Source organism: Myxine glutinosa, chromosome 6 (assembly GCF_964187855.1).
Source record: "Myxine glutinosa chromosome 6, kmMyxGlut1.1, whole genome shotgun sequence".
In the NCBI taxonomy this organism is placed as follows: domain Eukaryota; kingdom Metazoa; phylum Chordata; class Myxini; order Myxiniformes; family Myxinidae; genus Myxine; species Myxine glutinosa.
Window position 1 is genome coordinate 123,835,670 of NC_136266.1, and position 16,600 is coordinate 123,852,269.

At 45.1% G+C, this 16,600-nt stretch overlaps 1 protein-coding gene across 1 annotated transcript in view; it reads left to right on the forward strand.

Moving 5' to 3' along the window:
• Nucleotides 1-16,600, forward strand: part of LOC137430254 (beta-1,4 N-acetylgalactosaminyltransferase 1-like) — a 124,639-nt gene that overhangs the window by 63,156 nt on the left and 44,883 nt on the right. Inside the window, exons 6-7 of the mRNA XM_078780459.1 lie at nt 4,835-4,921; nt 13,048-13,232. Of these exons, the coding sequence (XP_078636585.1) occupies nt 4,835-4,921; nt 13,048-13,232 (272 nt within the window). The remainder of the gene's footprint in view (nt 1-4,834; nt 4,922-13,047; nt 13,233-16,600) is intronic.

A 16,600-nucleotide genomic window follows, 5' to 3' on the forward strand; every position in this document is an offset into this window, starting at 1 on the left:
GAGGGGAGGAGTAGGGTAAGATGAAGGATGAGAGGGGGAGGTAGGGAGAGCAGTTGATAGTGTTTCAGATGTTGCAGAAGAGTTCCAAGAAAGGGAAGGATGAGGAGGATGAAAGGTTTGCTGGTGAAGGGATGCGGCACAGTGAGGGGTTGTTTGAGGGGGGGCAGAGGAAAGTAGAAGGTTTGGGGGGGTGGAGGTATGAGATAGAAGGGAGACGAAGTGGGGAGGAGGCAGCTTGGAGGAGGAGGGGGGAGGAGAGAGAATTGGAGAGGAATGGTATGTGGGGAGAATTGAATGGGAGGGATTGGGGGGGGAGTTTTGAAGGGCAGGAGTGAGGGGGGAGTTTAGGAGGGGAGGGGCAAGGGGGGAGTTTTGGAGGGAAGGGGAAAGGGGGGAGATCAGGAGTGGAGGGGCAAGGGGGGGGATTAGGAGGGGAGGGGCAAAGGGGAAGTTTAGGAGGGGAAGGGCAAGGGGGGAGTTCAGGAGTGGAGGGGCAAGGGGGGAGTTTAAGAGTGGAGGGGCAAGGGGGAAGTTTCGGAGTGTAGGTGCAAGGGGGGGGGATTTGGATGGGAGGGGCAAGAGGGGAGTTTAGAAAGTGGATGATTAATGAAAGACGAACATTGATAACAAATTGGGTTTGTTGTGATTTTCAAGTTAGCAATCCGGTTCAGGATGATGGAGGAGGGATGGAATGAATGTGAATTTAGACCATGTAGTGAGGGAGACGTATAAGATATTGAATTTCTTTTTTTTGAAGTGGAATGAGTTGGAGAGGAAATTGAGAAAAGCCTTTTAAATAGGAAGAAAAACAGCGTGTTGTAATATACCACTGAATAAAAAACAGAAGGGGAAAGGTTAAACATATTTTAAAATATTTAAACAGAACTATGAACAATCTTATATGCACAAAAATACCAACGGGGGGAGAGCCGAGAGGGACCACCACGAGTCACGTGAACAGGGCAAACGGTGGATGGCAAGGAGATAATGGGGGTGGGGCGAACAGCACACCTGGACAGAAAATACAGGATGAGACAACAGTACACGTGGAGAAAATAAAATAAATGTTTTTGGTTTTTTTTTTTTTTTTTTGGGGGGGGGGGGAGGGGGGTGGGGATTTAGAACGTTAGACAGTATTATGTTCGGGGTAGAAGGGAAAAAACCAAGAGCCAAGCAAAACACACTTAAGTTAACAAAACACCGACGGGGGTACAACTACAGTACAAGGCCACACACGAGGAGCAGAACACGATTAATTAAATACGAGTTACAGGAAATTCAAACCAAAACTAACTATAATCAAACAATATCACATGGACGATAAAATAACGAATTGAAATTTGACAAATTTCAATTACTAATTTGCATTCAACGTTAGCTATATTGGTGATATGAAGCTCATTTTGCATTAAGTTCATATCCAATGATATTGCCTTGATTGATTTAGGTCCAAAGTCATACCCCACCACACACAGTATGACTGACATCGATAGTCAGCTGACACTTGTTCCTGCAAGCCTTCAGATGTTCTTGAGACCGATTGTCAAGACAGACGAAAGAGTTGCCGTTTGGGGGCAGAATTTTATTAAGGCCTGTCGACCTCGGTCTGGAGTATTGCCACACCAAATGGGGCTTGCCATACAACTTGATCATAGATTTGGGTCAAAATGGATGCTCAACAAGTTCCACCGGCTGGGATACACTGAGTCTTACACGGAGACACAAAACTACAAATACTGCTTCCTTAATAGTAGGAGTGGAGATGATGTTCCAGATACTTCTGGCACTCTTGACACCATTGTGGAGGAAACCGATGAACAGATCAATGATGAGGTTGCGGTTGATGCTGCGCTTGAGGATCAATCAGTGATGACAGCCAAAGTGCCAGCCAGTGAAAGTGAATTGTCAAGTAATGATCAGGTGGTCTTTATGGAGGTTGGGGAAACAAACAATGCAGTCACTCAGTTTGTTGGAGACAATATAGATTTAAACATTGTCTCTATTCACGGAAACACTCCCTTTCACTCAATGGGTTGGATCGAAGTCACCTCTCCGGCACCACCTTTGCCAGATCCACAGACAACAGCAGCTTTCCCCCAGGTGAAGTTGAAGGCACTCGACAAAGCTAAGATCCTGAGAGGAACTGAAGTAAAGATTATTCCATTTACGAACAGGAAACAGATAGGAACGAACGCGATCATGTTTCTCCCCCTCGCTAAGCTTTCCTCCTCCCTGGCTCATGATCAGCCACTCCTCACTCCAGGTGACACACTCTGGGCAGCGGGGTGGGTGATCAAAGCCAACGATCCTGAGTTCCCACACTCCAACTGGAATGGCTGGATGAAGAGAATCCATGCTAATGATGCAAAGCAGAGCACACAGATCGAGTTCCTCCCAGTTATTGAAGGAGACCCTAATGACCAGTTCCAACACTGGACCCCACGGCTCCTGAGGAGCTATTGCAGTTCACGAGCTGTAATTGTCATGGAGATTGCAGCAACCGGCGATGCAGCTGCAAGAAGAATGGGGTCACGTGCATCTCGGCCTGTGGAGTCTGTAATGGCATTACATGCAGAAACTGCAGTCATGATGTTGTTGAGTCTGAAGAAGACATAGACAATGACTGTTGAAACTTCTGACATTGTGAATGAGAAATAACTCTTGAGTATTATATATGTATGTGAAATAAAAGCTACTTTGTGTGTAAATGTAAAAGTGAAAATATAAATGTTAACAATCAACTCAGAATCATGAAAAACCCTTATTTGACCCCTCATAAGTTACTTAAGGGCTGATTAAAAAAAATAAAAATTCTCGAAAATAATTTTTCGGTACCCGAATTCAACAGCTTTTTTTCTGGGTTTCCCACGGGAGTTGAACTTCAACATTTTAACACATGTTATTACACACCTTTACAAACATATTGGTGAAGAAATTTTTTGGTAACAATTTAGTTAACAGATTTGTGAAATATCTCATAAAATGCCCTTACTATACTGCTGTCGTCGTCAGTCTCCCACAGCCGCAGGGGAGACGTGACAGTTCTTCTGTACTCGATATGCAGCCGCAACAGTGTCGGCCCGTAGTCGGGAAGATGCCGCAGGAAGGCCGTATGGCATTCGCATCTCTGCCATGCTAGCTGGTGGGGCGATGCTGGGGCGATTGCGGAAGACTATGAGCGACTGGGTTGCGGCCGCTTTACGGTCTTATTACGGATACCGACGACAGCATGGCGGTTCGATCATGACAGCATGGTGGATTATTTTTGAGGACGACTGAGCGCGCCGTTTTTAAACATTTAAAAAAATATTTGGCCCCTTTGCGGCTCTTGCCGACTGCAGCAGACCTGGGGAGGATAACCACGACTACAGAAGACCGTCCATTACGGTTTCATTACGATTGTCGGCGGGTGGTGGCGATTTTTTCAGTCGCCAGTAGTCACCGACAAATCCGCCTATGTGTGACAGGGGCTTTAATGAGCGCATATTTTTAAGCGGTCAATACACTGTCATTAGGCATCAGATATGAACCTGTGGCCAATTTTCATCAAAATCGTGTGTGTAGTTTCAGAGAAGAGAGCAAATACCTGTTTTGAGGGGGTGTGTGGTCAAAATACCCCTCTAGACCCCCTTAATGAGTGCAGATTTTGACATGGTCAATACACCTTTATTTGGCATCAGATATGAAGCTTGTTGCCAAGTTTAATCAAAATTGTAGGTTTGGTTCAAGCAATAATGACTGAAGTGTTTACAGACTCACTGAATCACTGACTGACTGACCCATGGACACTGCTCAATCGTATAAGCTCACCGGACCAAAGTCTCCCTATCAATGCCACCATCTCCAGAATATAAAGGTAGGCCGGCGTTATACATGACATCAAAACCTTTCCTTTTAATCTCCTTAAAATCTTTCTGTCTGCCAATACACCCTCCACCCTCCTCCACACATTCGCACCCACCGAAATCCTCCTCTGACTTACCGTCTCCGGTCACTGTTTCACCCGGATACTCAAACCGATTTCCTTGTCCGATCTCCTTCTCCTCGAACCTGATATTCATTTAATTTCTCTGCTGCCGACTTACATCACCCCAGTCTTCTCCCTGCACATTCTCAGCTCAAGTTTCTCAAATGCCTCCTTCCACTCCCCCAGTACTTCCTGCATCTCCCACTCTCTCTTCACCACAACAACCAGTTTGTCCACATATAATATCCGCCCCAGAATATGTTCCCAGGACCAACCAAAACTTTTCCCGTTGTTCCCTTATACATCCCTCCCACCAACCTTACTTCTGCTTCTAGCACACCCATCCATCTCAGTGTTGCCATCTCCATCTTTCTCGGGACAGTGCCATTGGCCTTCTGTATATCCACAAATCCCAATGCCATTTCACCCATTGCCTAGACAATCAGCTCATCAGAACAGGTATGAGGTCGGCTCACATAGGTGGCCTCCAAATTTAGTTTTGTATGTAGCGGATGGGACCGACAGTTTTTTTTCTGCATCGTGCCTACACAGAGAGTGCCAGCACACTCTGATAACGTTTAAGGCAAATCAACATTTAATAATGGATTTGACTTGAAGATTATCTGAAAATAATACATGTAACAGTCTAGATTGCATGTGAGAAACATTTCTAAGTATCAAAAACATGGAATGGTTTGTGTGGAAAAACAAAACATTTTACTTTAGTAAAAATGAAGAGATCACACAAACACAGAAGTTTGTGAAAACAACCAAAGGGTGTGTATTCTTCTCCATAATGTACTTCTTTAAACATAAAGGCCATCCATCATGATCAAAATAATTCTCTGTCCTCTCATCTCCCTTTAGTCAAGTTGGAGTACGGAGGTCAAATTGTTGAGTTTCTCATCCGAGTGCAACATCCTCGGCTTCCGACGCTCCACAATTCTGGGACAGGTAACTCCAAAATCCACAACCTAACAAAATGTACATTCAATGGTTATTTTCCTTTGATTGTGTCTGTGGTTTATTATTCCAAGGCAACAGTTTATTACAATTGTGATTTTTTAACATTCTAAATGAGATTGTGATTTGCAAATATGAATTAATTTTCTTTACTATTTATGCTCAACAACCTGCAGAACCTCAGGTAGAGCAATAAGGATGTGTCGTAGCTATACACCAATTGAATGTCCACACACTAGTAACAATTTTCAAAGATTTATTATCTGGAGAAGATTTAACTGATTATACAAAGAATATAACAAAGTTTAACAATACACTATGCCGGCAAACACAACCACGGATTAAACACAAATGTTCCAGAAAATCTTCTGCCCGACTGTTGAATTCAATTATTTTATAGTGGTTGAGACAAAGGAAATTCTTCTGAAGTCTTGAGAAGTCAAAAGGAGGAATGATGGGTCCAAAAAAAGGTCCTAGTCAGGCGGGTGCCCGTGGATAGCAAATCATCTGTTCAACATTACACACAGGCCATAAAGAAGAGGAAAAAGAATGCAGACATGATGTTTTTTCCGCATGGCGCCTCCCGGAGACTATCTGTTCTTGTCTGGCGAAAACAACTTCATTCGCCTTTTGTACATTTCAATACCTTTTCAAATGTGGAAGTCTGTCCTCCTGTATCAAAAATGACTGACAACACTTGATAGGCAAAGGACTATTTATTAATTACATATGTATGGAGAGAAAAGTTTGACCCTTAGACAATCATATCTCTGAATCCCACTAACGACAGCATTGAATGCATACTCAAGTTGTTTACAAGAAAGGAAGGCAAAGAGAAAGCTGGAGCATAAGATAAGAACTAAAAAGCCAATGTAAGGTCCCTTTGCTCCACATTGTTTGCACAAGGTCAAACCACAGATGAAAACCCGTTTCACAAGCTCAGCACAAAAGCACAGTTCTGGCCAGCGGCAGTGAAGTGGCTCTTTGCCAATTTTGTACAAGCAAGCATATCTCCCATGGCCTATTTCAGCGAGATCACATGATGCATTTACACAGCAAACTCTTGGCCATGGCTGTATCTGATTGGTCCAGAGATGACAACTATCCATTTTCACCCTGACACAAACATTTTATCTCTTTCCTTGCACAGCAAACACACAATGTCTAAAATCCATTATCCAGATTTAATCAAACATTTATCACGAAAGTATAGGCTTCACCTTCACTGGCTGCATACAAAACGAAGACTAACAGTTGGAAGTCCAAAAAAAATTCATCAAAAATATGTGGTCTAATGAGCCGAAAATGGAACTCGATGGCCTGAATGCAAAGTACTACAACTGGTGGAAACCGAGCACAGCTCATCACACGTATTCTAACACTATCCCTACCGTGAAACATAGTGGTGGCAGCATCATGCTATTGGGATGCTTTTCAGCATCAGGGACTGAGGGACTTGTAGGGATTTTTTTTGTATACAAGATCGAGGCTCGTGAAAGAGGTAACATTAATCACACAAAAAAACTCAAACAGACACATAAAACATATAATAAGGGGAGGAGTAGACAAGATAGGGAGTGAGGAGGAAGCACACAAACACAACATTTGAGAGCAGGGACATCGGGAGATCTGTGGAGGGAGAGGGCTTGGGGGGAGGAGGCTTGTGAAGGGGGGGGGGGGGTAGGGTGGTGGGAGAAGTATAAAACACCTGGACACTGCAAGGACTTCCAGGAAATAGGTTGGTATTTCAAAAAAGTGGATCTGGAGTGAATTAGTGGGGGTAGAAAAGATTGAGGTTTTGGATGGGGGAAGATAAGAGATGGTAGTGAACAGCTGTTTTAAAGAACCAAAAGCTTGAGTGACAGAACTTCTTGGAGAGGATTGTTGAGAAAGTAGATGGGAAGGTTGTCCAGTCGGTCTTTTCGGAGAGAAATAGCAAGAGTGTGAGATTTCTCAGGATGGAAAGACATGTTCCACTTGTATGACCAGTCTGTGATTTTGTCCAGGTCTGCAGAGAGTGAGGAGGCTGCAGACTGCCGATCTGAGGGATGAGGAATGGAGCGGCAGAGAGTTGAGTCATCAGGAAAGAGATCGAGAGAATATTCCAGAGAGTTGGAGAAATCATTGATGAAGACCAAAAAGTCACAGGGCTCAAAACACTGCCTTGGGGAACTCCAGCCTGAACAGGAAGGGGAGATGAGATAAATCCATTCAGGGCCACATGTTGACTACAACCAGAGAAGAAGTCTGCAAGCCATGCGTGGAGATTTCCATGGATACCATAGGAGGAGAGTTTGGTGAGCAGAGCGGGGTGCCATGCCGTATGGAAGGAACGTGATATGTCAAGGGAGACAGCTCTGATTTCCTGATTGGCATTGTGCAACTCCATCCATTGTTGAGACAGGAGAAGCAGCATGTTCAGAGTAGAATGACCTGCTCTGAATCCAAATTGATGATCAGAGATCACGCCATTGGAGAAGAGGAAGGATTTGTTATTTGAAGCAATGATGGATTCCATGAATTTTGCTGATAATTGGGAGCAGGCTGATTGGTCTGTAGTTGCAAGGATCTGTTTTTGCATCTTTTTTGTGTAAAGCGGTACTATTTGCTGATTTCCAAGATGCTGGCAGATGACCTTGAGCAAAAGAGAGGGCGAAGAGAACAGAGAGAGGGTGAGATAGAGCGGAAGAGCAGGATTTTAGGACCCGTGGGCTGATGCCATCTGGTCCAGTTGCAGAATCAGAGACGAGGTTTGACAAAAACTTATCCACCTTGTCAGGAGAGAAGGACACAGAGTCCAGGAGCTTCTGGGTTCGACTGGGTAAGGTGGGTACAGAGAGAGATGGGTTTGGGACACAATATTTTGAGGCAAACACAGAGTTGAGGCGTTCGGCTTTTTCACGTGCGGTGACAGCTGTGTAGCCGTTTGAGGTAAGGGAGGGGAGGGAGGGGGAACTAACACCTGAAACAGATTTGACCAGACACCACCAGGATTTGGAGAAAGGAGACAGGTTTGAGAGTTCATACTTGAGTGTGGAGAGATCATGCTTCCTGGCACTCCTGAGGGTAGACACACACTTGTTCTGAGCTTCGTGGAAGGAACTGAGATTGCTTTCAGTTGCATTAGCCTTCCAAGAGGCAAAGGCAAGTTGTTTCAGGGCAAGTGCCTCACCACAAGATTCAGTGTACCATGGACGGGAGGAAGGGTAAGACAACTGAAGACAAGATGGGATAAATCTGTGCATGAGAGAGAGCAGTTTACTTTGGAAGAATTCCCAGGAAGAGTTGATGTCAGAGGCAGTAGAGATGGGAGACCAGTCCAGATGATTGATGGCTGCTTGAAGACCGTGCCAGTCGGCCTGAGTGAAATGCCAGACTCGTCAACGCTGAAGTGGCTCTCAGAGAATGGCCAAAGAGATATCCACTTGAACAAGCACATGATCAGAAGAACTGATTGGAGCAGAAGAAGAGCTGCAGACATTTGCAGGGAAGTTTGTCATAACCAATTCTAGAAGAGAAGATACTCCATTGACTGAGATCCGGGTCAGGAAATTGACAGATTGTGTCAGTCCCAATGAGTCGCAGAAGTCCTTTGCTGAGGTGCCATGGCTGGTGAGAGATGAACCCACACCCACCCAGATGGCATGATGACAGTTGAAGTCACACCATATGAGTAAGAGAGAGTTGGGATGAGTGGATAGAAGTTTGTCCATGTTTTCAGACAGTGAAATGTAAATGGAGTCATCACTGTTTGGAGGACGGTACAGAACACATATGAACAAAAGATGGGAGCGGAGAGGAAGCCGTAGCCAGAGGTACTCCTGGGGGTGAGGTGGAGAGAGGGCAGTGCAAGGAGAGTGAGGAAGAGAGTTTTTGATAAAGATAGCAACCCCACCAACAGGACAAGGCTCAGGTCTATCATACCAGAGGAGGGAGTAACCAGGAAGAGATATTAAGGAATCAGAGACATCTTGAAGGAGGAAAGTTTCTGTTAAGCAGATCAAGTCTGGATTGTCAGAAGCAACCTGAATGGTTGAGCAGTTTAAGCGAAGGCCACGGATGTTTGAGGTCCATACCGTTAATGAAGAGGGAGGGGAGCATCGGGTGCAGGAGAGGGGAGGGGAGGGGTAGGGTCAGATGAAGGATTTTTTTTTTTTTTTTTTTTTTTTTTTTTTGTATACAAGGTCGAGGCTCGTGATAGAGCGAACATTAATCACACAGAAAGACAAACCGACACATAAAACATATAACATAGGGAGCGGTAGACAAGATGGGGAGAGAGGGGGAAGGACACAAACACAACATTTGAGAGCAGGGACCGAGAGACATGGAGACATCGAGAGATCTGAGAGAGGGCGAGGGCTTTGGGGGGGGGGGGGCGTGGGAAGGGGGCGGTGGGAGAGGTATAAAACATATGGACACTGCCAGGACTTCCAGGAAAGAAGTTGGAATTTCAAACAAGGTGGATCTGGGGTGAATTAGCGGGGGTAGAAAAGATCAAGGTTTTGGATGGGGGAAGATAAGAGATGGTGGTGAACAGCTGTTTTAAAGACCTGGAGGGAGGAGTGGGATTGAAGGGAGTGAGGGAGTTTGTTCCAGAGGCGGGAGAAAAGAGGAATGAAAGAGTGAAGGTGAGCAGATAGCCGAGATTTCGGCAGTTTAACCATCAGAGGGTTGCTGGCAGATCTTGTGCGACCTGTAGGAATATTTGGGGGACAGAGCACAGAGAGAGCTGGGGGTGCAAGGCCGGAGAGGAGTCGGTAGAAGACAGAAAGACCACCTACCTGCCTGCGGTGAGTGAGTGAAAGGCCCTCAGAGATAGCTTCATCGCGGGAGATTCCAATAATTCTGAAAGCTTTGGTTTCAACAGCGTGAAGCCGAGCTAGGTGTGAGGCAGGAGCACCGGCCCATAGGGGAGAACAGTATTCCATTGAGCTGCGGATGAAAGCCTTGTATGTGGTGAGGAGCTCAGGTGTGCCGAGGAAGGACTTCGCACGACGGAGGATGCCCAGTCGGCGACTGGCTTTGGAGGCCAGCTTGGAAATGTGGTTTTCCCAAGAAAGATCATGGCAGATAGTGAGACCCAAAATCTTGAGCGACAGAACTTCTTGTAGAGGATTGTTGAGAAAGTAGATGGGAGGGTTGTCCAGTCGATCTTTTCGGAGAGACATAGTAAGAGTGTGAGATTTGTCAGGATTGAAAGACATGTTCCACTTGTTTGACCAGTCTGTGATTTTGTCCAGGTCTTCAGAGAGTGAGGAGGCAGCAGACTGCCGATCTGAGGGAAGAGGAATGGAGCGGCAGAGAGTGGAGTCATCAGCAAAGAGATAGAGAGGATTTTCGAGAGAGTCAGAGAGATCATTGATGAAGACCAGAAAAAGCACGGGGCCCAGAACACTGCCTTGGGGAACTCCAGCCTGAACAGGAAGAGGAGATGAGAGAAACCCATTCAGGGCCACACGTTGACGACGACTAGAGAGGAAGTCCGCCAGCCATGCGTGGAGATTTCCATGGATACCAAAGGAGGAGAGTTTGGTGAGCAGAGCGGGGTGCCAGACCGTGTCGAAGGCACGTGATATGTCGAGGGAGACAGCTCTAATTTCCTGAATTGAGATGGGAATGTAGGGAGAGCAGTTGATAGTGTGTCAGAGATTACAGAAGAGTTACAAGAGAGGGAAGGATGAGGAGGACGAAAGGTTTGATGGTGATGGGATGAGGCACAGTAAGGGGTTGTTTGAGGGGGCAGGGGAAAGTACAAGGTTGGAGGAGGTGGAGGAATGAGATAGAAGTGAGACGAAGTGGGGAGGCGGCAGCTTTGAGGAGGAGGGGGGAGGGGGAGAATTGGAGAGGGATGGTAAGGGGGGGATTTAAAGGGGAGTGGTTGGGGGGGAGATTTGAATGGGAGGGGTTGGGGGGAGTTTTGAAGGGGAGGGGTGAGGGGGGAGTTTTGAATGGGAGGGGTTGGGGGGGAGATTTGAAGTGGAGGGGTTGGGGGAGATTTAAATGGGAGGGGTAAAGTAGGAGATTTGGAGGGGAGGGGTGAGGGGGGAGTTTACGAAGGAAGGGACAAGGGGGGCGATTTGTAGGGGAGTTGCGAGGGGGGAGTTTATGAGAGGAGGAGTGAGGGGGGAGAATTGAATGTGAGGGGGGAGGAGGGAGTTTAGGATGGGAGGTGTGAGGGGGGAGTATAGAAAGTGGGTGATTAATGAAAATCGTACATTTAAAACAAAGTGGGTTTTCTGTGATTTTCAAGTCAGAGATCCGTTTAAAAACGATATAGGAGGGGTGGAATGAAGGTGAGTTTGGAGCATATCGGAAGGAAGAATTGTAAGAGATTGAATCTTTTTTTGAAGTGGGATGAATTGAAGAGAAAATTGAAAAAAGCCTTTGAAACAGGAAGAAAAACAGCGTGTTGTAATATACCACTGAATAAAACATTGCAGGGGATAGTTTAAACATATTGAAACAAAACTGTGCAAAACAATCTTATATTCACAAAATACCGACGGGTAGAGGGAGCCTAGAGGGACAACCACGTGTCACGTGAACAGGGCAAAAGGTGGAAGACAAGAAGATAAATGGGGCGGGACAAGACAGCGCACATGGAGAGAGGCATGTGGAGAGAGGCATGTGGAGAGAAGCACGTGGATAGAAGCACGTGGAGAGAAGCACGTGGACAGAAGCACATGATGAGGCAACAGCACACCTGGAGAAAAGGAAAGAAATGTTTGTTTGGGGGGGGGGGGGGGAGGGGATTTAAAACGTTAGGCCAAGAGTAGATGTTTGGGGAAGTTTGGGGGTGACGTGAATAATCTAAGAGACAAGCAATACAGCGAAGGAAAGAACGTAAATTAACAAAACATCGACGGAGGAAGCCTCACGTTACAAGGCCGCACACACGGAGCGATCAGAAAACGATTAATTAATTACAAGTTACACTTATTACAAACCAAAACTAACTATAAACACACAAAACACATAAACAATAAAATAACGAGTGGAAATTTGACAAACACACGAATGGAAAAATACTTAAACTTTAGAGCAGAATACAGGCAAATCTTTGAGGAGATCCTGCTTCAGAGTGCAAAGGGCCTTAGACTGTGGCGAAGATTTACATTCCAACAGGACAATGACCCCAATCATACAGCCGAAGCAACACTGGAATGGCTTCAGAACAGAACGTGAAAGTCCTTGAGTGGCCCAGCCAAAGCCCAGACTTGAATACCATTGAGAATCTGTGGAAAGACTTGAAGATTGCTGTTCACTGAAGCTCCCCATTCAACTTGACAGGGCTTGAGCAGATCTGCAAGAAAGAATGGGAGAAACTCCCCAAATCCAAATGTGCAAAGCTGATACAGACAATCCCAAGAAGTCTCAAAGCTGTAATCACTGACAAAGGCGCTTCTACAAAGTCTTGACTCAGGAGTGGAATAATTATGTAAATTAGATATTCTGTATTTCATTTTCAATTTATTTGTAAAGATTTGTAAAAAAAACTATTTTGACTTTGGCATCCTGGGGTATTTTGTGTAGATCGGTGAAAAAAATTTAAACTTAATCCATTTCAAATTCAGGCTGTAACACAAGAAAATGTGAAAAAGTCTAGGGGTATGAATATGTTCTGAAGGCACTGTTTAGCAAAATAGTCCTTTGCGTTTTGAGGAAAGGATATGTATATATATATTTGAGGAAAGGATATAAAGGAGGAAAGGATATTTGAGGAAAGGATTAAAGTAAGGTGGAGCAAAATGCCCGTGTCAGAAAAGTCAGGGTAAGATCCAACAAACACCAACCTCCCCCCTCTTCCACCCATATAACTTCCTCCCTCCTGGCAATTTGCTGAGCATCCTGAATTTCTGCACCAGCGTAAGAGGAGTTCTTGCTCAACTTAACCTGCTGTACTTCAATTTTCAACAGCTTCATGCTCTTAATCCGTTGAGATAATTGGTTTGTTTCAGCGTGTGTGCACATTGTATTTGAACGAAGTATGTCTTGAAGTGTAAATCGTGCCATCATTTCTTTCCCATTGTGTATCGCATCACAAATGTACAGCTTGACATTTTCTCTGTCATCACTTGACCCATTAATCCATGTCATAATCACTTCTCTTGAAGGCAATATCAGCGAGTTGGTGACGATCATAACCAAGACTTTCCTTCGCTATGAAAAGGTGCAGAAACTTATTGCGAGTGTACGGAAATTTTACACTGACGTACGAATCGTGGTGGCGGATGACAGCGAACCATGGCAGAACATCACGGGTTGGAAAGTGGATCATTACAAGATGCCTTTTGGCGTGGTGTGTTTTGCAATTTATCACTTCTGCACCTCTTGTAGAACTATCTGTATATACTGTGCAATACATTCAAATGTAGGTTTTTGTTGGACAGAAAATAAAGTGAAGATTTATCAAACACTTTTGAGCAAGCTACTTGGGAACAATTGAATTTTTTTCAATGAAGGGCACCATCCCCTCGTATATAACTGTCAGAAATGGGCAGGGGGGGGGGGGGTGAATGACAGTGGGGTGTGGGCAAAAGAGGTGGGTGCATGGGTGTGGAGAGGGGGGGGGGGGGGAGAGATGTGTAAGATCAGAAGAGAGAAGAGGGGACGAGTCGGTGTTGATTGGGAAGATTGGATGTGTTTATGCAAACATTATTAAAATAAGTGATTGTATGTGAAAGTAGTTTACATAACAAATGACTGGTTAACATAGGCAAGCATTATTGAATTATATGTAAGTTGGTGTCCGTTGGTGTCATTATAATGAACAGGTCTCGAGTCAATTTTTGAAAAAATTAAAGCCAAACCCACAATCAAACAAAAATTGAACGAATAAACAAGAAAGATGTCGTCCATAGCATTATACTTGTGAAATCCAGATAAACAATGGAAACAGGAATTTGATGATTTCGAAATTTGACCGAGCAAGTGTTTTACATGATATAATGTTATGCAAAGCAAATGTGGTTTACATATTTTCTGAATGTGGCCGAATAGGTGTTTTACATGTTTCAATTGGCCATGACCTTTGACAAAATTTAACCAAATTTTCCTCACATATACGACACATACAGTGCATTCAGAAAGTATTCAGACCCCTTCACTTCTTGCACATTTTGTTATGTTGCAGCCTTATGCTGAAATCGTTTAAATTCATTTTTTCCCTCATCAATCTCCACTCAATACCCCATAATGACAAAGAGAAAACAGGATTTTAGAAAGTTTTGCAAATTTATTAAAAATAAAAAACTGAAATATCACATTGACATAAGTATTCATACCCTTTGCTATGACACTTGAAACTTAGCTCAGGTGCCTCCCATTTCTCTTGATGATCTTTGAGATGTTTCTACACCTTGATTGGAGTCCACCAGTGGTAAATTCAATTGATTGGACATGATTTGGAAAGGCACACACCTGTCTATATAAGGGCTCACAGCTGACAATGCATATCAGAGCAAAAACCAAGCCATGAGGTCGATGGAATTGCCTGCAGAGCTCAGAGACAGGATTGTATCGAGGCACAGAGTTGTAGAGTCTACAAAGCCGCTTGGCTTTGCAGAAAAGCACCTAAAGGGCTCTCAGACTGTGTGAAACAAGATTCTGTGGTCTGATGAAACCAAGATTGAACTGTTTGGCTTCCGTCTGCCCACTCTGCCGTAAAGCCCAGATAGGTGTAGTGTTGCAGTGATGGTTGTCCTTCTGGAAGTTTCTTCCATCTCCACACAGGATCTCTGGAGCTCAGCCAGAGTGACCATCGGGTTCTTGGTCACCTCTCTTACCAAGGCCCTTCGCCCCCGATTGCTCAGTTTGGCCGGGTGGCCAGCTCCAGGAAGAGTCCTCGTTGTTCCAAACTTCTTCCATTTAAGAATTATGGAGGCCACTGCACTCTTGGGAACCTTCAATGCAGCAGAATTATTTTTGTAGGCTTCCCCAGATCTGTGCCTGGACACAATCCTGTCGAGTGTCGATTGATGAGGGAAAAAATGATTTTAAACGATTTCAGCATAAGGCTGCAACATAACAGTGGCGGATCCAGGAATTTCAAGACGGGGGAGGGGGGGGGGTGCATGACACTATTGGGCTGGGGGGGGGGGGGAGGTGAAGGGTGTTCTGGGGGTCCTCCCCCAGGAAATTAAAAAAAAATTATCGTCAGAAACGCCATTTCGTGCATTCTTGGAATTTTCTAGGTGTGTGCGTGTGTGTTCGTCTGTCTGTGGTGTGTGTGTGTGTGTGCGTGCGTGTGTGTGTGTGTGTGTATATATATGTGTGTGTGTGTGTGTGTGTGTGTGTGTGTGTGTGTGTCTGTGGTGTGCATGCGTGCGGCATGTTTTTTGTGTAGTTCTACTGAAGCTTTCTGACATGGAATTTCTGATTTGTGTAGTTCTCGCGAAATGATTGTTATGATCTCCTGCGTTAATTCGGCTAATTAACTACAAATAATCCAGAAGAATTCCCGTGTTTCTAAACGCACGCCATGTTAAGGTGTATAGAGCAGCTTAATAGGTACCTCTATGGCATGCCATTCTCATTACTAAATAAATAACAAAAACAATGATAATATTTTACAAAGCATTTATTTCAACTCAAACACTGTAGCAGTTGAACAGGCAGGTGTGCTGCAAGGCCATGAAAGCCGATGAAAATTTGGTCCATTTGGACCAACGGGCTCACTCGTAGTTATGAAAGACCTGAGCACTCCCATAGTGTGAAATGATGGCGATGACAGACTGTGTGCTGGGCAAAGCCCGGCACCGCCATGCGCCGAGGTTGTGAAGCTCAAGGCAGGGGGTTCTCCCCACAAAAGAGATCAGATAGGACAGCGGAATGTGAATTATTTTATTAATCGTACATTATGCTATTTTGGAACAGACGGCGCTTTTGTTTCTGAAAGAAAATGTCACATACATCATGTGGGGATATGGTGAAGTCATGGTGTATGTTCATGAGGGCCAGAGATGCCATCCGACTTTCTCCCATGCAATTTCTCAGGTCGGTCTTCAGACGACGCAGGCAAAATGAGCGTTCGGCCTCACAGGAGCCGACAGGGAGGGTGCATCCAATATGGAGTAGGACTTTGATGGATGGAAATTCGTCTCCATCTACTGCGCAGAAACAATCCATGAATGTGCCTGGAAGCGTGTTGTTGGGCTTCCTTCTCCAAAACATCTGCCAGTCTCTAGGCTCATTTATCAGTCCTGCGGGATGTTCCATGTCGTTTTTCCAACGCAACAGCTTCTGATGTCGGGCTGGAATGTCGCAGGTATCGGCGATTATTGCAGATGGCATCAGCAGAAACAGATCACCACCTTCCAGATTTTCAGCACAGAATCGGGTGTCCATTTCCTGGCTGAGGTGGTCGAGAAATGGAATGCACATGTTTCTGAGGCCGAAGAGCAAGGGAGTATTGGCCGCAGAGTTTGGACGATGGATTTGTCGTTGTACAACTCTCGGCATTGTGACATCACCTCCTACAGATTCTATCATGGTCTTAGCGTGATCGAACCACAGAGAGAATTCAGTTTCAGCATTTGACCGTAGTTGAGTGAGCGCGTCCTTGTTGTCGTCAAACATAGAGTATGCCTCCAGCACATCCATGCCGTTGCGTTGCAGAGGAGGGTGGGGGTGCGCACCCCCTGCACCCTCCTCCTGGATCGAAGGGGG